Consider the following 22,824-nt stretch of genomic DNA (forward strand, 5'->3'; position numbering starts at 1 on the left):
TGATTTTCTTGAACTGGGATTATCAGTGCTTTTATTATTTTCAAAATGCAAGAGTACATGATGCTTTTTATTGCCAAACATTGCAAAGGTTTTCGGTTGTGCATGTCTGATATGAGTGACCAGCACCAAGGCAATTTGCGCATAACTTATGTTTCTTAGCCTCAGCGTATCGCGTCTTCGGAGACAAACTTAAAAACTTATCGCAAATTGTAATTTTGTGAGTTTGTTTACATATGACACACGCAGCCATCGCAAAATAATTTTGAGATTGCTCTTTATGATGAAAATTTTTTGCATTTTTGAACGATAACATATTTGATGGACTTTGTGACTTATTTTCCGGTTTTTTATAATTTATTGTTTGCAACAGAATGCACCTTTTATGCAAAAAATCGGTAAAATCCTTTGTTGTAGGAATGGTTAAGGGTTCTGAGACTACCTCCCACTCCCTTCTGGTGGAATTGTCAAGCTTTGAGCAAATTAAGTATATAAGTAGAGTGTCCCATTTGTCAACAGGCTCTTGCAATGATTCTAATGCTCTCACATTTTTATTAAAATTATCTAATAATTGCCTTAGACTGACATGTGACTCTCTGCTTAACTGATGTAGTTCAAAAGTTGCCTTTACGTGATTGTGTATAATGAGGCGTTTATTGTGATATGTATCCTTGAGCAACTTCCATGCTATGTGATAGTTTGGAGAAGTAGTTTCAAGACCAGATATCACATCAGCTGCCCCATTCTTTAAAGAACTGCGAAGATAATGAAATCGCTCTATATCGCTTAAAGTAGGATTGTCATTTATCAAGGCATTGAAAGAGTCATGAAAACTCATGTATTCATCATAATTACCGGTAAAAGTAGGTAGATCTATTTTCGGAAATTTAATACCTGGAATATGGTGTGGAGCCACCTGTTGAATGGATTGTGCTGAGTTTGAATTAGTCAAATTTAATTCTAAAATGCCGTTTGCATTTGCAATCACTTGATAATATTTATCTTCAAACTCCGCACGTTCGTCAACGTTTGTGTCCTCGCCATTAACATCCTCATGCGTCTCTATTTGCATTTGAACCTCATCGAATTCTTGCCACAACCTTTGACATTGTGCCATTCGTACTTTTAATTGATCATACTCATCATTGAAGTTATTTATAAAATTTTCAAAACGCGTAATTTGACCTTTTATATTACCTCGCTTTTTCTTAAGAGTTTGTAAATTATTAGGATTCGTTTTTTTTATTTACTTAAGAAACAATTAGTTATAATATTTAAAAATAATAAAATAATACTATCGTAAAACTATTTCGGATACGGGCAAAAACTCTGAACTTTATACGGAATTAGCGCAAATAGAAACAATCTAAATATAATGCGGATAAAAAGGTTTATACGACCCAGGAATCAATGTTCTCGACGATGTTTCCCAAAGCGGTAATGGAACCATTCGATACGCTGGAACACCCTCACCCACGGCTTAGATCCTTTTCCTTGAATTCGACAACGCTGCCAATCTCGTCCCATATGATCCCAAGATCGTTCTAGCCTCGCGGATTCCACTCTATCGCGCTCCCTCTGCTGCAATAAGGGTAACTCCTTACGAACCCGACGCCTGGGGAACAAGGCTACCGTAATCGGGAAGACGGTCTCGAGTTAATGGCCGCTTCGTCGGTCGGCGAAATTACCGATACACTTTACGATTTTCGCTTTCGATTATCCGGCTCTGAAGGACCAATGAACCACAGTGGTATGTTCTAGGGTGGTGAAGAAGAGGATCACAGGGACGTAATTTTAACTTCACACTAACATTTATTATAATTGATTATACTTAACTAAAAAAACATGTATCGTACAGAAAAAAATATATATACGGTTCATGTTAAAAAGTCTCTTTACACTGATTTTGTCGTGCGCGGGACGCGGTCGTTTCTGATTCTTCTTTGCACGTTGTCGGTAATGGCGTCAGATAATTTTTATAATTTTCTCTTTGACTTTGACATTCAAACCAGTGACAGATGGATGTCAGAGTTGTCGCTCTGTTCATTGCTTTGCGCCTCACGCCTTAGGCAACCATTATGTAGCAGGTTTGCCGCTTCGGTAGCCAGCGCCAATCTGGGTGTACCTATTCTTGACATCGTTCGCAACTTTCATGCATACGCATCACGCATGTTATAAACAGGCATCCCAGAAATAAGTGCAAGTATTTCTTGTGTTGGTGGTAGATCCTCGATAAAGAAACATATTTTCTCTTTATCGTTTTTCAATAAGCCAAAATAACGGAGTTATTTTTACTTTTGCCAAAATTTGAGAACCTTTTACTTTTACCTTTGGGTATTTTTCTTATCACTGCTCCAACCTTAAGACACAAAAACAGATGAATTATTTCATTGAACAGCTCAAATTTCCTGAAATCATTGCCATAACGGAACATTGGTTAAATCCCGATGAGCCCGTGTTTGTGAAAACAACAATAGCTAGATTTCTTAATAGAAGCACTTATCCCATGAGGGTACTATGATAATAAAAGTTCACTAACAAAAACCCACGGCAATAACAAAATTTTGATCACTTATTAGCCGAGAAATGTTTGAATTTTCATCATCTACCTATTACTGCTTATGACCTCTATATTGTTTTGTATTTATAGAACACCCGACGCAGATATGAAGTATGTTCTTTCAGAAATTACTGAGTTTGCTAGAGTCCCCGCCTGTGAATAGTAGGTTGACTTTGTGTAAGTGACCCAATACTGATCTCTCCAGTGTGTGTGATGCTCGGGGAATCTCCAGTCTATCTTCGAGACTTTAGTGTAGTAATGCATGTTGATGTAATCAACAAGAATCACTGAACTTGTTCTAGTACTATAGACTACGTCGTGTCATCTCGATCCAGAATTATTGATCAAAATTGTGTTGAACTCAGGCTTCTTGATCATGAAGGAGCATTAAATGGTAAAATTTTCCATAAAATCCGAGAGAGTAGAAACACTTTTCGTAAATTAGGGACGTATTTTTTCGAAAAACTTTATAAATTTTAAGCAGCTTTATTCAACAACAGATTGGCATGTCATCTCTTGGTGATGTAGACACCGAATTTTCCAGGATTTTATACAAACATTATCTGGTCTGGCATCCAAAAGCCTTCCACTCAGGCCTGTCAAAATTAAACATCATAAACCCTGGACTACTAAGGGCCTACGTACATCTGCAAAAACATGCGCTCTTTTTATCTCACCTAAAAAATTCTCGATAGTGCCTTTCACGAGTACGTGAAAACTCTTTACAGGAAAAATTTACCATAAGTACTATAAAGCCGCCAATACCTATTACAATAGAGGTTGAATTGAGTCCGTAATATTGCTAAGCAAAGAAACATGGTCGATTGTGGAATGACTATGAGTAAGGTTTCTTCTGTCCAACATAACCTCAACTTCACCTGAGGACCTAAACAATTACTTCTCTTTGTAAATGTGGCGAAGAATATATGAATACTCATCTTCACCCTCCCTGATCCCTCTATCATTTCTCTGACTATAATGTTAATTTGCACAGTTTCTTCCTTACGCCTGGTTGGTGAGCTTCGCAATACATTGCAACATACGCGCCAAATCTTCAGCAGGGACCGACGGACTTACTCTTAAAATGTTCCCTAGTATGCTGGAACAGGGCATTAAACCATCTTTCAGCCTTAATTACAAGTCACTACGGTGTTTCTTCCAAATTGCCTTAAGTCGGCGATAATTATTCCTTTCGCGGCCAAAGGAGGTATACATAAAGCCCAACTATCGTCCAATTGCACTCCCTTCCCACGTTATCGAAGATCATGGAGAGATCTGTTAAAAGAGGTTTTGCACTTCAAATGTTACCACCCCTTTCAGTTTGGGTTCTTGAGTAACAAATGTACCGACGCTATGTTTCGCTGTTTAATAATGTACCCAGTCTGAACAACCGTCCTGTTACAGCAACAATTTTCGCATTCTCGAAAGCTTTCTTGGATTGTGTTAATCATGCAACATCCCAACTAACAAATTGCAGTACTATGGTATCAGGGAAACGCCTCTTGAATGGTTGAACCACCCAACAACAGAAACCAGCGTGTGAGGGCTTCGATGTAAGACTCGTGTCTCTTGCAAGCCAATAGGAATGCGGAGTACCCAGGCACAGTGTTAGGGTCCTATTTTGTTTCTGTTGTTTATCAACGATATTGCTAGTCTGGACATCAGTGGTAAAATCTGGTTCTTCGCGGGATGATAATTTATTCTACATGGAGTGGTGCCCGACACCACGGCACTTCATAGAACCATTTCCAGTACCAATCAACATAAAACATGGGAAAAGGGGATTCTTCTAATTATCTGTGTCCAACGTTCCTAAAGTTCAAAGTCTTATCATATACATAAAGCGCTGCTACCTTTCAACTTGATAATACCCACCATTGACGTCGTTGACTGTGAAATTTTAGGCCTTGTTGTGATAACCATTTAAAATGGGATTTGCACATCGATGCTTTGTAGCTAAAAAAATTAAGTTCCGCTCCGTTTCTGCACTTGACCAGCTTCGTTACCGTGCTTAATTTGTCAACAACATCTAGGATACAGTCTATTATGCCCTTTGAGTCGTATTCCTGATACCGCACTTCCATTCTGGGTGCGTGTTGTGCGACCCAATTTGAGCGTATCTTCAAATTACAAAAGAGAGCTGTGCGATATTCACCGAGGCTAACCAGTCGTGCTCACTGCCGGGACTCGTTTAAAAGATATAAATATTAACTCTTCCTCCCCATTCATACCGAACTGTCTGCCTAGTTCGCAAGCACGTATCGAGTATTTAGGGCCAGTTCATGGCTATCCACCAGGGAATCCTGCAGAGCATAACACATGTATCTGCCAACCCCCACCTGAGTTAGTAAAGAGTTCCATACAGGCCAATGCAAAAAATGCACAATCATCCGCCATCTGAAATTAATTCCATTTCATCCCTTTCCGCATTTCGCAGAGCCTTGAGATCATACTTACTGAGAAAGTCTTTACGCGGTGGTTAACGATTTTTAGTAATATCTAGGGTTTCTAATTCTAACACACATTCACCAAATCAAGAAATGTTTTGTTTTCATCCATTTAAATTCTTAGTATTAACATTATATTATTGTTTATTTACATTGCATGTTTTATGGCTCTACTATGAATTTAATTAAATAAATTTCTTGACAATGTACAATTTCTATAATTGTATAAAAAGTGCATTGTTTTAGTTTTGTATGTTTGCTGTTAGTTTTATATGTTTTCATTGTTATGAAGTTTTGTATGTTTTTATATATTCTTTTTAAGCTTTGTCAACAAAATTGTAAAATTTTTTGCGACAATAAAGCAATTTCTTTCTTTCTTCTTCATGTGCCTCTCTCCTCATCGGAGGTTATGACCATCAATTGGAATTCCTCCCGTCTTGTTTTCAAACGATAATTAAAATTTGTTCTATATTAAACCACTGGCGCAAATTCCGCGCGCAGGAAACCGTTTACGCCCGATGCCTCGTCGTCCCTTCAATCTTTCCCTCAACGATCAGCTGTGGTGGAAACTATATTTGTTATTTCTTGGAAAAATATGACCGTAAATATGCTGCTTTTCGTCGTTTTATTTTAGTCAATAAATTTGGTCCTTACATATTCTTCCAATAATTTCGAGATTTGGTTTGAGAACCACTCGAGCTTTCTGATTTCCTCTTTCTTATAAATTTAATCTACTACCTATGCTATATTATCTAGAAATTATTTTTTAAATAAAACTAAAAATTGCAAAAAATTCAAAAAAATATTTTCAAAATCTGAATTTTCAAAAAAAAATTATTAGAAACCTCATAGGCGTGTTTCAGTTTTAAACTCATACTACTAGTTAAGTTAAAATAATTTGCATCGTATTTCTGGGACACCCTGTATATGGTATATATAGGCGCTGCGCTGCCTCAGTTTTATAACCTTGAAAAATAAAGCGTAAGCTATCAACCGGTTAGTCTACAGTGAAAGCAGGTGTGTTTCGCTTCAACCAGCTAGGGATGTCGATTCTTTCTAAAAAAAATCGATCTTCGATTCGATTTGAATCGAAAGCATTGGAATCGATTCTCGATTAAATCGAACATCGAAATATCGATGTTCGATTAATCGAATCGTTAGTCTTTGTAGTTTGATTTGGTTTACTGTTTACATTTTTTCCAAAAATCAAAAACAATAATAAGGGAGTATATTGAATAAACTATAGTATCTACTTGGCATTTATTAATTTACATTTCCCAATAATTGAAATCAAGTGATTTTAAAAAAATTAATTTATCTAGCCGCTCAGGATCTAAGCGACTCCTTTCATCACTTGCAATATTTCCCGCAACAGAAAAAAGTCGTTCACAAGGAACAGATGTTCCAACTACACAGAAATACCTATTAGCAATTGGCCTTATTGAACTATAAAAGGAATGTTTGTGATTGTGCCAGTATGAGATGGGATTGGTAGTGTTGAGGTCGACTACAGGCTGGGCCAAATAATGCTTGAATTCATCTTGCAAACCTTCTCCTTGAATCTCTTGAGAAATTGAATGACGCTGATTTTTCACCAATTTATTATGGAATTCCCAAATATTAGGCTCCTCTGCTTCTGTAATCTGGGGTTGAATATGGGCTGAATTTTCATGAGTTACATCTTTTTCTAACTGGTTTTTGAAAATCCTAATCATAGTATTGATTTTATCGATGGCTTTCGAGCATGCCAGTTTATCAGAAAAATGTATTTTCTTAAATCTTGGATCAAGTATAGTTGATATGGCCAGCATGTTGACTTGTTCTACTGTGCCAAACCTTTTTTTAAATCCCTCTATTATTAATTTTTTTGTTGCAGTGCCAACTTCTGTTTCTGTCTTCATTGCACTATATGTTTCAAAAAGACATGATACTATTGGAATTATTTTGCTCGACGTTACAAATTTTTCTGCACACACTTCTTTTGTGACAGCTTCCATGGGTTTCAAGATATTTATGAGATCTTTAATAGCATCTAATTGACTTGCTGACAACATAGATGGAGCTTTCGGGTGGTTGAGTAATATTGGAGCTATAAACTCTGATAATTTCACAAACCGTTCTATCTGGTAATATATAGAGTTCCATCTTGTACAAACAGACTGAATCAATTTGAGTGGTAGTCCTGTATTATTTTGAGCTTTACGAAGGGCATCAGCAGCATTAACGTTTTGTTTGAAGTATCTAGTTATATCCTTTATAATGTGTAGCAATGCTTTAGCACTCTCTACACCATCTTTCTCTTCAAAAGGTTTTTGAGCCACTAAATTTAGTGTATGTGCAAAACACCATATGTGTTTTGATTTCCCATACGCTGTTATTACCGCCTTCACTATGTTGGCACCATTGTCCGTTATGACAGCTGTAACTTTTTCTGATGTTATGCCCCATTTTTCCGCCATTGTAGTTATCATTTGAGTCAAGTAATCCGCATTGTGAGGTTCAGTTAAATGTGACACACCAAAATTTATACTCATCAGGTCACCTTCATCAATAAAATGGCCTGTTAGACCCATGTAACTCCTTGTATTATGTGGGTCTGTCCAGATGTCCGTAGTTAAACATATTGACTCCACATCTACAAGCTTTTCCTTGAATTGCAGTGAAACAATATCATACTTGTCATCTATCATTTGAGTAACTGTGCGTCGTGAAGGAAGTTTATATAAAGGCACTGTTGTTTTCATGAGGTACTGGAACCCTTCTTTCTCAACTGTGTTCAGTGGTAATGAATCCTTACAGATCATGAACATGATGGCATTATTTATTTGTCCATTCTTATTTCCATTTACTGAAAGAAAAATGTACTATTTTTAATTTGCTTACAATAAAGTAATAAAGGTCATTCTTCATAACAAAAAATAATTTGTCATACCTAACTGCAAAAAATCTCACCTTTGAATGATTTGATATTATTAACACATAAATCCATAGTTAGCTGATTAAAGTTTGACTTTTCCTGTGATACTGATGATGATGCTACACTTTCCAAGTCAGAATCACAGTCTTTTGAACTAATCAAACTTGATTCGTTTTCATAACATAATGTGACAGGTTTCTCTTTTGAAGTTGAAGGAGCATCAATATTATTTATCTGGAAATAATAAGCACTTTTTACTTCATTATTTTAGTCGAACCAGAAAACTAACACTTTCAAAATAGTTTCTAAGCATGCACATTGCACTAAGACTACGGAGAGGTTATTGATATATACAGTAGTATATAGATACACACTTCTATTTCTTTGTTACCACCACCAATATGATTATTTGCCTTTGCCACCACTTGCTTACGTTGACTTACGGTCTTGATAGTTGGATGTCTACGTAATAAATGGTTACGTAAATTTGTTGTGTTTCCGCATGTCTTCACTTCAATGTGACAATGCTTACATATGCCACTGGATCCTTTTTTTACAAAATGTTTCCAGGTATCACTTTTACTTGACATTTTAGGCTAAGAAAAAAAAGAATGTTTTAACAAACATACTGTATATATATATAATAATTTATGTTTCACTTACCTTTCGGATCGTGTATTTGATCCTGTATTTGATTTTATCAGAATATAACACAAGCAAACACAATTTTAAAACTAAAAATAACACGAGGACGAGGACCAAGAATTACGATTCTTGCTTGCACGAGGATTACGAGGTAGGAGGAGGCTGGAGCTGGAGCTTGAAGGAGGAGCGGAGACAGCCTTTAATCAAAGTTTACCTAATAATTTGCAATCATTGTTTGCAATCGTTTATTACAATAATTTATTATTGCAATAATCATGCACTTGTCAAGTCAGTAAAGTTATGTTGTCAGTCTTGTCACATGTCGAAATACTAATAGCGGTTTCCATTGGGGCTAATGCGCATCGAATATATTTTTGTTCTTTGTCTTTATTACTCAACGTCAAACGTCACTTAACAGAGATAGAAATACACTCAGTGCGCACCACGTACCAACGGAAACTAAAGTCCCTAGATCAGAAACCGCTATAAAATTAAAATGCTACAAACATTGTAGAAGAAAAGTAGTTTTTTCTTTTGGAAAGTTGCCACTCCTGACTCGCATTAAGGATGTCGTAAAGATGTTATGAAAGTGTCGATACTGTTAGCGGTTTACATCTTTTGTGACGTGAGATATGACATGAAACCATTATAACGTGAATCGGTCCGATTCGGGCAGTTCTTAGATCGATTCATTGAATCGATCCACCGTCTCGAATCGATTCAAAAAATCGATTATTTCTCGGTAAATAATCGATTTTTCGATTAATCGATCTGAGATCGACATCCCTAAACCAGCGTTCATCGGCGTTCTCGCTTTTACCGGAACGAAAATTTATTTATTTCTGCTTTTGCAGGCGCCGACGGCGCACAGAGGGTATTAAGAACTAAAAGTTGGCCAAAATTATGTTGTATAATTTTTTTGCTTTTTTGCAAGTAATATTAATTAGAGGAGAGGGTGCTAATATGGAACCTCATTTTGTTTTCCTACACAATATTTTTCCCTTCACCTGGAAACCCTTTCCACCGATCAAATAGGGCCATTTGCAAAACCAAGCAATTGGATGAGGGATGCTAGAACAAGAAAGTAATTTGTATATTATCGACGATATTTGAGTTGAGGACGGGTGTTATAGGGTAATGACTCATTTTCTTTAAGAATCTATTTAAATCAATGTTTTCAAGGTGGCAATATTATAAAGATTTTGTACATATTCCAAAGTTGAGACTTTTAAGCATTGAACGGATACCACTTCAATGCGGAATATTGCCGAATAGTCTTACACCTTTATAAAATGTCTCTACTTTTTAAATATAAAACGTTATAAAGAAATAGAATAATAGGAAGGAAACGTTCTCAAAAAAAAAAATATGGTATAAAACAGGACTCTGCCAGTCGGCTCTGTATCCATCATGACAGTTATTATAAACAATTTGCAAAAGCACTACAAACACCTAATTCATTTTATAATCTTAGAAATATTCAGGAATACACTCAAGATAATTCATACCCTATAATTGAAATATATTATTTATTTGATAGTCAACCTAATGGACCTAAAAAGCTAATAAACGTGCTTCTTTACATTTAGTATTTATGGATTTACACCGCTAAGATAAAAATGAAAATAAAAAATATCACTTTTGGCCAGGCTTATAGACCAAATACCCCCTATGTGGCCCTTCGGCGCGTATGGGCGCGGCGTTTCAATATGGTTAGGGTTAGGTTAGGTTAGTTAATCAGGTAAATTTCCTCTTAATTAACTACTGAATTCCCTTGCCTGCATCTCCGAAAAAGCTATATAACAATACACGTGATGCATATACGCAAAGTTACGCATCACGTGTGTTATTATATAGCTTTTTCGGAGATGCGAGATGTGAGCGATATTTGAAGATGCGAGTGGTCAAGAATAGGTCCCCAGAGACGGCGCTGGCTGCCGGAAAGCAGAAACCTGCCTCCACTATGTTCGTACCCTTAGATTGAGACGCAATTGAATTTTACTCGAACATCTCTCAATTATTTCCAATGTTTTAAATAATAATCAGGCGGCTTAACCGCCTCAAGAGAGCCTCTTTTTGTGGTTGACTGGTCAGCGATGCTTTACGGTGGAGTTTTCAATGCATCCCTCAAGCCTATTTTTTAATGTAGTTTTTTATGAAGGTCTTATGTACCACGTTGACAATTAACAAAGTGTATTAATTCTATATATTTTTTGTACTATTCGACTTATTTATTTTTAGAGTCGTACTCAAGTTCCAAAAGAAGTTCTCAGTCTAGAGAAAACGAAGAGCTATGCAAAACTGCTCCACCAGCTCATAGCTCATACACCTTAAGATGGGGAGATAAATAAGAAATACGTTGAAGTTTTAGGCGACAGCCCCATTAATCAAAATAAAAAAGAGGAAGCCTTACACGATGAATTGGTGTTAAGCTTGTGGAAGAACTTGTCACAGGGGCTGCCAGTCGAGAATCGGAAGGAATTGATTGTAAAATACCCTACCCCAGCAAACTGTGCTTCTCTGCAAGCACCCAAAATGAACAACCGAAATGAAAACCATCCTATCACTTCAGACTACGAGAAATTACACCTTTTTTTCAATTTGCAAGCACAAATAGGAGCCGGCATGACAGTCATTGGGTAATTTTAAGCAAGAAACTTAAAGAAGAATTGGTGCAAAAATTATCCGATGCATCGATTCTATTTGCTAGCGTACATCACGCCCTATCAGTAAAAAGGAAATGGGAGGTAAGTCCCTCTATCAATCAAGAGAGCAAAATAGAGCTCCACAGACGAATATCTTTTTGGTTCAGACTTCTTGGAAAAAGTAACCTCCTGCTAAGCAATGAAAAAAGTGGGACAAAATATCAAAAACAAACCTTTCAAATCCTCATATAACCAATCAGCCCCGGAAACATCAACAGATGGTCATCATTTAAACTCCAGGTGCCATGTATTCACCATCAAGATGAAAGGGGACCAGGACATGAGGATGAGGAGTCCGAAAACCAGCAGAGACCAGAAGAGTCTCTGTGCATCATCTGTGTCAGTGTCAGTAAACGAATCATCATGATCAGGGCTAATATTTATAGGTTTCATGTCGTCTACATGAACAAGAATATCTTTACCTTCACGCAAGATATTATAAACAACTGCTCCCTTAAATCCAATTAGTTCATATGGACCAGACCATGGAGTATCAAAAGCATGTTTCATTTGACGATTATCTCGTACCATAACATAGTCACCTATATTAAACTTCTTTTTAATAGTAATTTGTGGAGAATACTTGGCTTGAAAGTTAGTCTGAGCTACTCGTATAGCTGTCGTATAGCTGTCGGTCTCCTCTAGGTAACTTCATTTTAGCTGGTAATAAATGATCACCTGGGCCTAATGTTTCGTATCCAAATAATGCTTTACAAGGGGACATACCCGTAGCGGCGTTATTTCTTGTTCTTAAAATAGATAAGGCCTTGTTAAGTTATTTGTTCCAGTTTTTTGCTTAGGTTGATCAAATAATAATACTCGTAACAGTTTCTTTAATTCTTGATTTCGGCGTTCAACAGGATTCGCTCGAGCATGATATATTGGTGTATGAAATAATTCAATTTGATATTGACTACCCATACTCAAGTACTGTTGGCTTACAAACTGCGGACCATTATCAGATATAATTCTAAAAGGAAAACCATATCGAGAAAAGATTTCAGTTTCTAGATACTCGATTATAGTGGTAGCGTTAATTTTTCGAAAAGACTTGACCTCAACCCATCCTGTAAATACATCTTCGACTGCTAGAATGTATTGATGTCCACCTTTCGAAGGAGGATATGGGCCTAGTATATCAATACTAATAACTTACCAAGGATATGATGGTGTATGAGGACGAAGTGAAGCATGTGGTTCTTTTGAGGGTTTCACTGATTTACATACAGTGCATTTACTTAGGTAATTCCCAATCATTTTATGCATCTTCGGAGCATAGTATCTCTGAGATATCAATCTAATCGTTTCATCCCTTCCAGGATGAGCTACTGCATCATGATGGGACTTAATCACTTCAGTGAGTTTGTTCTTTGGAACCACCAGTTTATCGTTATCTTTAGATTTTTTCCAAAGGAGATCATCAACTATAGTATAAATTGTCAAAATCTTTCTGTCTCGACGAGATTCAGCTCCATTTCGTTGGAGTTCCAGCAGGGTTTCTTTCAATCGTCGTATGTCAGTTGATTGATTTTGTGACAAATAGTTAAAATTAGATCGTTTTATGTCTGTACTTGGTTAACAACTATTACTTGCTCGGAGTCTATATTTCTAGTTGGTATGCATAATCTGCTTTCAAGGTCAGAACTTAAATCATGAATTTCAGTAGATGTTCGAGATAACCAATCAGGAAGTTCATTATATTTACCAGGAACATGTTCAATTTCAAAGGAAAATTCTTGTAATAATAAAGAGCAACGAGTAAGTTTTGTTTTGGCGTCTCTATTTTTATGTAGCCATATTAAAGAGCGATTATCAGTCCTGAGTGTAAAAGGTTTATCTTGTAAGTAGTGTCTATACCTCTTAATCGCCCATACTATCGAAAGATACTCTTTTTCACTGATATGGTATTTCAATTCAATTTTAGTGAAAGTAGCGCTGGCATATGAAATAATATATTTTTCTTGATTAGGACCTTCTTGATATAATACACAACCCATACCATGCTCACTAGCGTCAGTTTGCAAAATAAATTTATTATTAAAATTTGGTTTGTGAAGGGTGAGAGGTTTCGAAACTAACGACTTGATATGCTCAAAAGCTTTCTTTTGTTCTTCTGCCCAATTAAAACGAATATTTTTCCTTAGGAGTTTTGTTAATGGTATTGTTATTTCTGCCATGTCTGAAATATATTCACGTAACCAGTTACATGTACCTAAAATGCTTGAAGTTGTTTTTTATTTTTTGGAACAGGATAGTCTCGAATAAGATTGATGTGTTTATCCTGAGGCATGTTAGCATTTTTAGAAATATGGTGACCAAGATAATTGATACTATGAGAAGCAATTTGGTACTTAGATGGTGAAAGTTGAAGATGATGCAATCGAAAACGCTCTAGTATTAAATGTAAATGGGTAAGGTGAGTATTAAAATCATTACTATAGACTATAACGTCATCAAGATATACCTTTACGAATTTATGTAAGTACCCTGCAAGAACTTCATGTGTCATCATCCGTTGGAAAGTGGTTGGAGCATTTTTAAGCCCAAAAGGCATTACATTAAACTGATATAAAGATCCGTCAGGAGTACAAAAGGCAGTATATTTCTTGGATTCCGACTCTAGAGGCACTTGCCAATACCCACTCTTTAAATCATATACAGAAAAAATTGAGGCATCACCCAGATCCTTTAGAGTGTCTGAAATACGTGGCAAAGCGGTCCTGTTCTGCGGAGCCCTCTGTAAGTTTCCCTGATTGTAAGGATTTAGTGGACAGTTACGATGGAAGTGAAGTTCACCACAATATCTACATGGTGATGGTGGTTCGTTTCTATTTTGAGAATGCAAGTTTGCTGTTGCGGTTACCGGAAATTTTAACATAGGCTTCGTTTTAACTTCTCTCAGGTCTCTCTCCACTTGATACGCTACTCTGATAAGTTCTTCAGGATTGGAAAATGGAACAGGAGATCTCACGGCTGCTCTTATTTCCGTACGTAGTTGGCTTAAAATAGTCCCTGGCTTGATCTGATCTGAGGTATTTGGCGCAATTCGTTGAAATAATGTTATTAGTTTACTGCTAAATATTATTACATTTGATGCAAAAAGGCAAAAAACGGACAAAAAAATATAAAAGCTTTTCGTATCTTGAAGTATAGCATTATTTTCCACCTGAATTGGGATTCTGAAACACTGTGCGGCGGGAGGGACGCAAAATTCATCAGTATTTGCAACATTTTATATTTTATAATAGACCCTTAATAAACAGCAAAAATATTTTGGTAAACTCCATCATTAGAAGATGTTCGAAAGATGATGCGTAGCTTATTAGCCTATAATTCCTAGAACTTTGATTTTTCCTTAATTATCGTTGTTAGTTATAATAAGATGTGATTTTAGGTATAGTTTTTTGTTTCTTTGTTTTACCTTTTTTGCTTATTGTTATATATTGTGGCAAAAATTTCTTATTATACTGACAAAAACTTGTTTTTTAGTTTTTAAACTATTATTTATATTTATCAGTTTTCGTGTTGCTTAAACAAAGTGCCGTTCTTTAGATTCGGAAGAATGCTCCTAAATCTAATTTCCCAAGTGTTCTTACAACTGATACGTATATAATATGAAGGAAATAAGTAAGACAAGTAAAATATGCACATAAAAAGTCAATATATGCGCATTTAAATGCATCAAATTTTACCAAAAAATGCAATTATTCGTCAATTATTTTGAATATTCGTTTTGAATAATTGTTTTTTTTACGAATTTTGAAAGAAATGAAACTTCAAGTTTAGCAAAATTAATTTGAAAAGACATTTCATAAAATTATACATTATTAAATAAAAAATGAAATAAAATGATTAACAAAGCTATGCAGAACAATATAATATTATGTATTAAATATAAATCATGTCTTACAATTATTATAAAAACAATTAATTACTAAGTGTTTCAAACTTTTCTAGAAGTAAACTTTGTATTTTGACATATTTTTTCGAGCCATGTAGGAGGGATTTTTTCAGTTATTAAATAAAACCTCCCATGTGGACCCCAATATAATATGACATTTATATTCACTGTATGATAATACATTATATACTATACTGCCATTACTCGCTGACGAGTATTCGATACGCATCAGAAGATGGTCACGCAAGGCGTTTTCTTTCATGAGCTTTTCTGTGACTGAAAAGCCCGATACGTGATGTTATCTGCCTACCGCACTCGTTGTCGCTGTTAACTGAGTTTACAATTCTTCTCCATTGAGTTCTATTGTGAGCTGCTTCTTACCACTCATTCTGCATGTTAATCCCCTTTAATTTTTCGTTGAAAATGTCCTTGTACCTTTTCAGTTGTCCACCCGGCCTCCTCTTACCATCTACAAGCTCACCGTAAAGCAGAGATTTTGGTATGCGGTTTTCTTGCATTCTGCATACGTAACCAGCCCATCTTAAGCGAGATTTTGTAACCATGACTTCAATACTCTCGCAGTTAGCTTCTTCAAGGACTGATACGTTTGAGACATGATGCAACCACCGGATTCTTAAGAGTTGTCTAAGGTGTTTCTGTTTCAACTTATTTAATGCGTTCATGTGTCGGCGGTACGGCACACAGGTTTCGCTCCCATATAACATGGTGGGGATTATAATTGCTCGGTACACTGCGAGTTTCGTTTTTGTACTCAAATCATGATTGTAGAAAACCCTGTCTTTTAATTTCCAGAAAACTCTTGAGGCGCTGCTAATCCTGTGCTGAATTTCAGAGTTAATATTGGCCTTTTCCGAAATCAAACTGCCGAGGTAATTGAATTCCCCCACAAATTCCAATAGTTCTTCTCCAATTTTTATAGCATTGTTGTGATCTTCCGGGGGAGTGCACATGATTTTGGTTTTGTCGATGTTTAGCCCACAGCCTCGTATGCCCAGGTATATGTGTTCAACATTTCTTGTAATTGCTGTAACTTGTTTGCAACTAGAGCGCAGTCGTCAGCGTATTGAAGTTCTGTGATGAATTTTGTACGTGTTTTTGCTCTGAATCTTTTTATGTTGAACAGACCGTCGTCATATCTGTATCTAATGCCCAATCCTCTCTTCTGCAGTTTGTACTTGTCTACTATAATGGAGAGCGCTGCCATGAATATGTTGAATAGGAGGGGCGCTAAGACACGCTCCCGTATTTGTTATGCTGGGGCCACACTAACGCCTAATGCCATTAATTATCGCACTATCCTACATTAAACGTAGGTGTAGCCAGAAGTTAGCGCGCTAATTTATTATTGTTTTTATTGATGGCATTTGACGTTATAGGCTGCAGCGTGCACCCAACACGGGTGGCGGTCTTCGTCGACACATCAAACATATTAACGCGTTATTTTTGCTGCGTTATGGCTACACTAGCAGTGTTTGTAGCGGCTAGCGACCGAATTTGAACGTGTTTAAATACGGTAGTAAAAATGGAGTGATCAAACGAAAAAATTATGGAGTTTTTAGAAGTGTTTCAAAGGGAACCCTGTTTATGGGACCCTAAAGAAAAAGCGCATAAAAATCGTGGTGCCCAAAATGATGCTTGGTGTCGAATTGTGGAAGCGTTGCCATTTCCAGTTACTGTAGAAGATTTAAAAAAGAAAAAAGAAAGTTTAATGGGTTACTATAGAATTCACCTAAAAAGATACAAGAAATCTTAAAATCTAGTGCAGGAACACGTCATATATTATATATCACAAACTAGTTTGCGTTTGAAATCATGCATAGTTTCCTTAAACCTATATACGAAGGCAACAGCACCTTGAATACTGAGGTAAGTTTTTTAATACTTGACACTGATACATTTTTATATTACAATTTTATTAACTAGCGATGTAAATGTTTGTCTCGCGTTTATATTCAGCTGATGAAAAGAAAGTTTTTTTACGTTAATGGCATTACTGATTCCGGTGAGTTTTTTAACCTTGAATTTTGGCTATTTTCAGGCTTAAAAAAACAGACATACTTTTTTCACGGCTTTGGTTTAAAATATGTACGCATTGGTCAAAATTGCTTTCCCTGTTTTAGCCTACATCAGAATTATTAGAAAATGTGAAGCAATTGGACAATTCTGAAAGAGAAATAAATGATTGTGGTCGGGAAAATCCGGTACCTGGTCCAAGTACATTACAATCAAGAAAACCACAATATCAAAGTATTTCAGATCAAGAAGCTAAACGTCCCAGTTTTTCTCAATCTAGTAATAACCAGTCTGCAGTACAACAACGCTTCATTAAGAAAAACCTACCTACCGAAATAACTGCAGCGAAAAAAACAAATGGATGAGGCTTTGACTTGCATAAAATCGCTCACATGACAAAACGAAATTTGGACGAATATGATCACTTTGCATTAATGATAGCAGCAAAAATGAGAAAAATTGGCGATTTCAATGAAAAGGAAATATTAATGAATTCTATTCAAAACTTAGTGTTTCGATCATTGACGAAAAACAAAGAAATAAATAAACACTTTTTACACAGTTTATCAGTTCTATCCTGGACAGTAGCAACTGATAAAGGACCTAGTGATATAGAAAGCGGTCCATCATATTCAATACTCCCAAGCCACACATCACTAACACTGCGCCCTTCAGCTGCCCTAGGAATGGGTAACTTCAACAATGAAGGTACAGAAACGGACACAGTGCAAAAGTTAAGACACAACAGTCAACAATATCAAACATTACGCCGCCAATATTGTGTTCTGCTGCTGAAGTTGTATATCAAGGCACATCTGCAATTACTGAAAAGCCTGTGCAATGAATTTTAACGTTATCTGATATCGGCAATGTGGACATAATAAATATTTAATAAGTTACTTAGTGACTTATTGGACCAAAATATGTTTTTTTTGTGTGTCTTATAAGATGGAGAATTATCTCTATTGTACAACATTTATTCATTAAGTATTTTATTTTTTTTAAGAAATGAAATATCTAGCATATATTATATTTGTTTTATTAATAATTTTACACTAGTATTTCTACTGCTTCCTAATATGTGTACATAAAATTTTCAGCGAATTTATATCTAACTTCGATTGCAGTTAAACCTGAACGTCGTCCGACGTGACGCATTGTCCGGAAAGCGCTATCGTTATCTCCAACTTCTTGTCCCCATCTCTCTGTTTGTGCTATTTCTCCATTGACAATAATTGTGTCACTGTACCCTGGGGGAGTATAAATTGGCTCCGAGTCAATACTTTTCCTTAAAAAGTTATGTAATAAAGCGCATGCCATCATCACTTTAGAAGGTTGTTCTGGTTGTAGAGTCATAGATTTCCTGAGCACTCTAAATCGTGCAGACATTATACCAAATGCATTTTCCACAACAATGCGAACTGAAGACAATTTTTTTTTAATTTAAATTTTCTTTTCATGCTTGCTTCTGGGTGATCCCCAGGAAAGGGTTTCATTATATTGTCGTGCAATGAAAATGCATTGTCAGCAACAAAGACATAGGGTACATTTACATCACCTTCAGAAAGTGGTTTAGGTTGCGATAGATTGAAATGATTCCTATGAAGTTTCTCAAACAAAACCGTATTTCCGAATACACCTCCATCACTAATTCTTCCTCTACTTTCAACGTCGCAAAACATGAAACAAAATTTGCGATCTACCAAGACCGTCAAAACAATACTGAATGAATGCTTATAGTTAAAATATTCAGAGCCACTATGAACTGGTGATATTAATACAATATGTTTCCCATCAAGGGCTCCTAAAGAATGGGGAAAAGTGTCGCTAAAATCAGATTCTTTTTGTAACCATTCATATTCATTTGCTGGCATCTACTACAATAATAAAAGTATATTTTAGTAATGAAATCACCAGGAAAACAAAATTTGTGTAGGTATATTACATTGTATAATATATTTTTACCTTTATCATATCCTTCAAGGCAATAACAAGGGCAGTACAGCAATGTCTTACGATATTAGAAATATCGTACATCTTGAACAGGTAATGCAAGCTTCTGAAAATATCTCCTGAAGCTAAATATCGAAGGGTTACTGCTAATCGAAATTTTGCTGGAATTGTTTCACGAAATCTAGTCTCTTTTTTTGTTATCACTGGCCCCACTGTGGAAAGAAGTACTTCAAAATCAGTTGCTGACATTCGAACAAATCCTTGAAACTGATTGCTTCGTTCATTTAAGAGATCGCTAAATATATTTTCCTCCATGGATCTCCTGCAACATACCGGCGAAGCTCCAATACAGAATTTCCTCATGATTCCACATCATATGCACATAGATATGCCTAAAGTTAAAGTACAAACTTACCTTGTACATTTCCTGTGCATTTTTATCATCCACCACCTTCTTTTATCATCCACCACCTTCATATAATATACCAGCAGTGCAGTGGCCTCATACATACATATACATACTGCCATTATTCGCTGACGAGTATTCGACACGCATCAAAAGATGCTCACGCAAGGCGTTTTCTTTCATGAGCTTTTCTGTGACTAAAAAGCCCGATACGTGATGTTATTTTCCTACCGCACTCCGAACATTCAAAAATCTCATTGCTTTGTTGCCTCTTTACTGTTTGGTTGTCGCTGTTAACTGAGTTTATGATTCTTCTCCATTGAGTTCTATTGTGTTCTATTCTTCCCAATGATTCTGCATGTTAATCCCCTTTCAGTTTTCGTGGAAAATGTCCTTCTACCTTTTGAATTGTCCACTCGGCCTCCTCTTACCGTCTACAAGCTCACCGTAAAGCAGAGATTTTGGTATGCGGTTTTCTTGCATTCTGCATACGTGACCAGCCCATCTTAAGCGGGATTTTGTAACCATGACTTCAATACTCTCGCAGTTAGCTTTTTCAAGAACCGATACGTTTGAGACATGATGGAACCACCGGATTCTTAAGAGTTGTCTAAGGTGTCTCTGTTGCAACTTGTTTAATGCCTTCATGTGTTGGTGGTGCGGCACCCAGGTTTCGCTCCCATATAACATGGTGGGGATTATAATTGCTCGGTACACTGCCAGTGTCGTTTTTGTACTCATGATTGTAGAAAACCCTTTCTTTTAATTTCCAGAATGCTCTTGAGGCGCTGCTAATCCTGTGCTGAATTTCAGAGTCGATATTGGCCTTTTCCGAAATCAAACTGCCGAGGTAATTAAATTCTACCTATTCCAATAGTTCCTCTCCGATTTTTACAGCATTGTTATGATCTTCCGGGGGAGTGCACATGATTTTGGTTTTGTCGATGTTTAGCTTAAGGTTTGCAACTAGAGCGCAGTCATCAGCGTATTGAAGTCCTGTGATGAATTTTGTACGTGTTTTTGCCCTCAGTCTTTTTATGTTGAACAGACCGCCGTCATATCTGTATCTAATGTCCAATCCTCTCTCCTGCAGTTTGCTGTCCACTATAATGGAGAGCGCTGCCATGAATATGTTGAATGGAAGAGGCGCTAATACTGCCTAACTCCTGTATTAGTCAGGAAGGGATCGCTCAGTGATCCATGATGAGACACTCTTGACTGGTTGTTGTTATGGAGGCTTTTACACACTGTAAGAAATTTGTTGGGCACTCCGAACTTTTTCATAATTGCCCAAAGTGCATCTCTGTTCACAGAGTCGAACGCTTTTGTTAGATCGATGAATGCAACATAAAGTTTAGACTGCTGCTCTTTTACTTTTTCCTGTAGTTGGCGGATGGAAAATATGGAATCGACGGTGCCACGGTTTGGTGCGAAAACCCGTTTGCGATTCTGGAAGGATTTTTTCTATATGTGGGTGAAGGCGATTTGACATAATTTTTGCAAGAATTTTTCCTCCGATAGCCAATAATGAAATTCCTCGGTAGTTTCCGCAGTCTGATGCACTTCCTTTGTTCTTAAATATATTCACTATATTCGCGTTGCAAAAGTCCTGAGGTACCTCTCCGCTTTCCCATAGGACATCGAAGACAGCCTTAAGATGACCAATAAGTTCTTTAGTTGCACACTTATAGATTTCCGCCGGAATCGCGTCACAGCCAGCTAATTTGTTGTTTTTAAGCTGTTTTATGGATGCCATTATTTCCTGTTCTGTTATCGGGATGTCTAATACATCGAGGCTGTTATACTGAGGTATTGTGTTTAGTGCTTTCATATTGGGGTTGTTTTCTTGCTTAAGGATATGGCTGTAATGCTGTTTCCAGCGATTTCTGATTTGTTCTTCCTCTTTTAGAAGTTCGCTATTTTGTGCCATGATTGGGCAGCTTACCTTCTTGGTTGGACCGTATACTTCTTTTACAGCCTCGAAGTATTTACGATAATCGTGATGCGTGGCGTACTCTTGAATCTGATTCGCTTTTTGTGACCACCAGTTATCCTTTAGTTGGCGCAGTTCTCCTCGAAGCGTGTTGTTGGCTGCTTTAAAGTTGACTAACAGTCTTGGATTGTGGGGATTTGCAGTGACTTGATGTACTATATGCTTTTGTTCCAACAAAGCCTGTATATAAACCAGTATGGTTGTTTTTTTTTTGGTCGACTTTCCCAGTACTGCTTCGCTCGTATTATGAATCGCATCCCTTAATTGTGTTCAGCCTTGTTCAGCTTCCCAGATTGAGATTGAATTTATCGGTGGAAGTGATTCTTTGATGGCTTCCCGGAGGGTGACGGCGGTATTTTTTGTCTCTAGACCCCGTATGTTCAATCTGGTCATGTTGTTTTGCTTTTTGCAGTGTGGATGTTTGGGTTTTAACTGGATTTTCATTTTTGAGTAAAGTCCGTGATCAGTGCACTTATTCAATTATTTATTCTGGCTTTTTGTGAGTCCCACGGTACATCTTTTAGATGCGTCCTTCGAACGATTACGTGGTCCAATTGATGCCAGTGGCCTGATCTGGGAATATATGTAGGAGGTATTTTTTTAGTTATTAAATAAAATCTCCCATATTGACCCCAATATAATATGACATTTATATTCACTGTATGATAATTGTGATGTCGTCTCATTCCAATATGGGAAAATCAAACACATGTTCACCCTTTGAATACATTTATTCGAATTAGCTAACCTAGTTACAAAAGATGGTATGCTATGCTTTTGTTGTTGCAATAATTAATGAAATATTAAACAAACAATTGTTGGGTAACCAGGTCGCACTACATCTCCCCTTTCAGTAGAATGAACTTTATTCTGGCCATAAATAAAAGACATTCGGCGTAAGCAAAAATTGACAATAATAATTATATCATATCGATTAGATTGTCATAATTTTATATAAATAAACTGTTGCTTTAATTAAGTTTACCAATATACTAACCTATTAACTAGATATTATTAAAAATAATAAACATAAAAATACGACACAAAATCTATATCTATAGAACCCATATATAATAATAAAATATTACCTATCCTATTTACAATAATATACCTGGTCTTGGTTGAGAAAATGTAAAATAAAAGTATAATTATTGGTGTCATTTCCTTAAGACTATAAATTATTAGTACGTGTTTCACAATAAAATTAAAAAAATATTTCTAAAGAGATTTACACATAATATAATATGATGACTTAAAAATAGGGGT

At 36.3% G+C, this 22,824-nt stretch overlaps 2 protein-coding genes across 4 annotated transcripts; both read right to left on the minus strand.

Moving 5' to 3' along the window:
• Positions 1–67: 67 nt before the first annotated feature.
• LOC115883537 lies at positions 68–1,114 on the minus strand. Its single transcript, XM_030901904.1, has one exon. The coding sequence runs from the start codon at positions 1,112–1,114 to the stop codon at positions 68–70; it is 1,047 nt and encodes a 348-aa protein (XP_030757764.1).
• Positions 1,115–6,250: 5,136 nt separating this feature from the next.
• LOC115883543 (zinc finger BED domain-containing protein 4-like) lies at positions 6,251–9,349 on the minus strand. Of its 3 annotated transcripts, none has more exons than XM_030901911.1 (4): positions 8,585–9,349; positions 8,365–8,517; positions 7,957–8,155; positions 6,251–7,852 (listed from the first exon to the last, which is right to left on the minus strand). In XM_030901911.1, exons 2-4 carry the CDS (start codon positions 8,509–8,511, stop codon positions 6,273–6,275), a joined length of 1,926 nt encoding a protein of 641 aa, XP_030757771.1. In that variant the 5' UTR covers positions 8,512–8,517; positions 8,585–9,349; the 3' UTR covers positions 6,251–6,272. The 3 variants fall into 3 exon arrangements, with proteins under 3 accessions (XP_030757771.1, XP_030757769.1, XP_030757770.1); XM_030901909.1 differs by having other exon boundaries at positions 8,296–8,517; XM_030901910.1 differs by having other exon boundaries at positions 8,296–9,349.
• Between the last annotated feature and the right edge of the window lie 13,475 nt (positions 9,350–22,824).

Source organism: Sitophilus oryzae, unplaced genomic scaffold, assembly GCF_002938485.1.
Source record: "Sitophilus oryzae breed Bouriz unplaced genomic scaffold, Soryzae_2.0 scaffold_1941_pilon_pilon, whole genome shotgun sequence".
NCBI lineage: Eukaryota > Metazoa > Arthropoda > Insecta > Coleoptera > Curculionidae > Sitophilus > Sitophilus oryzae.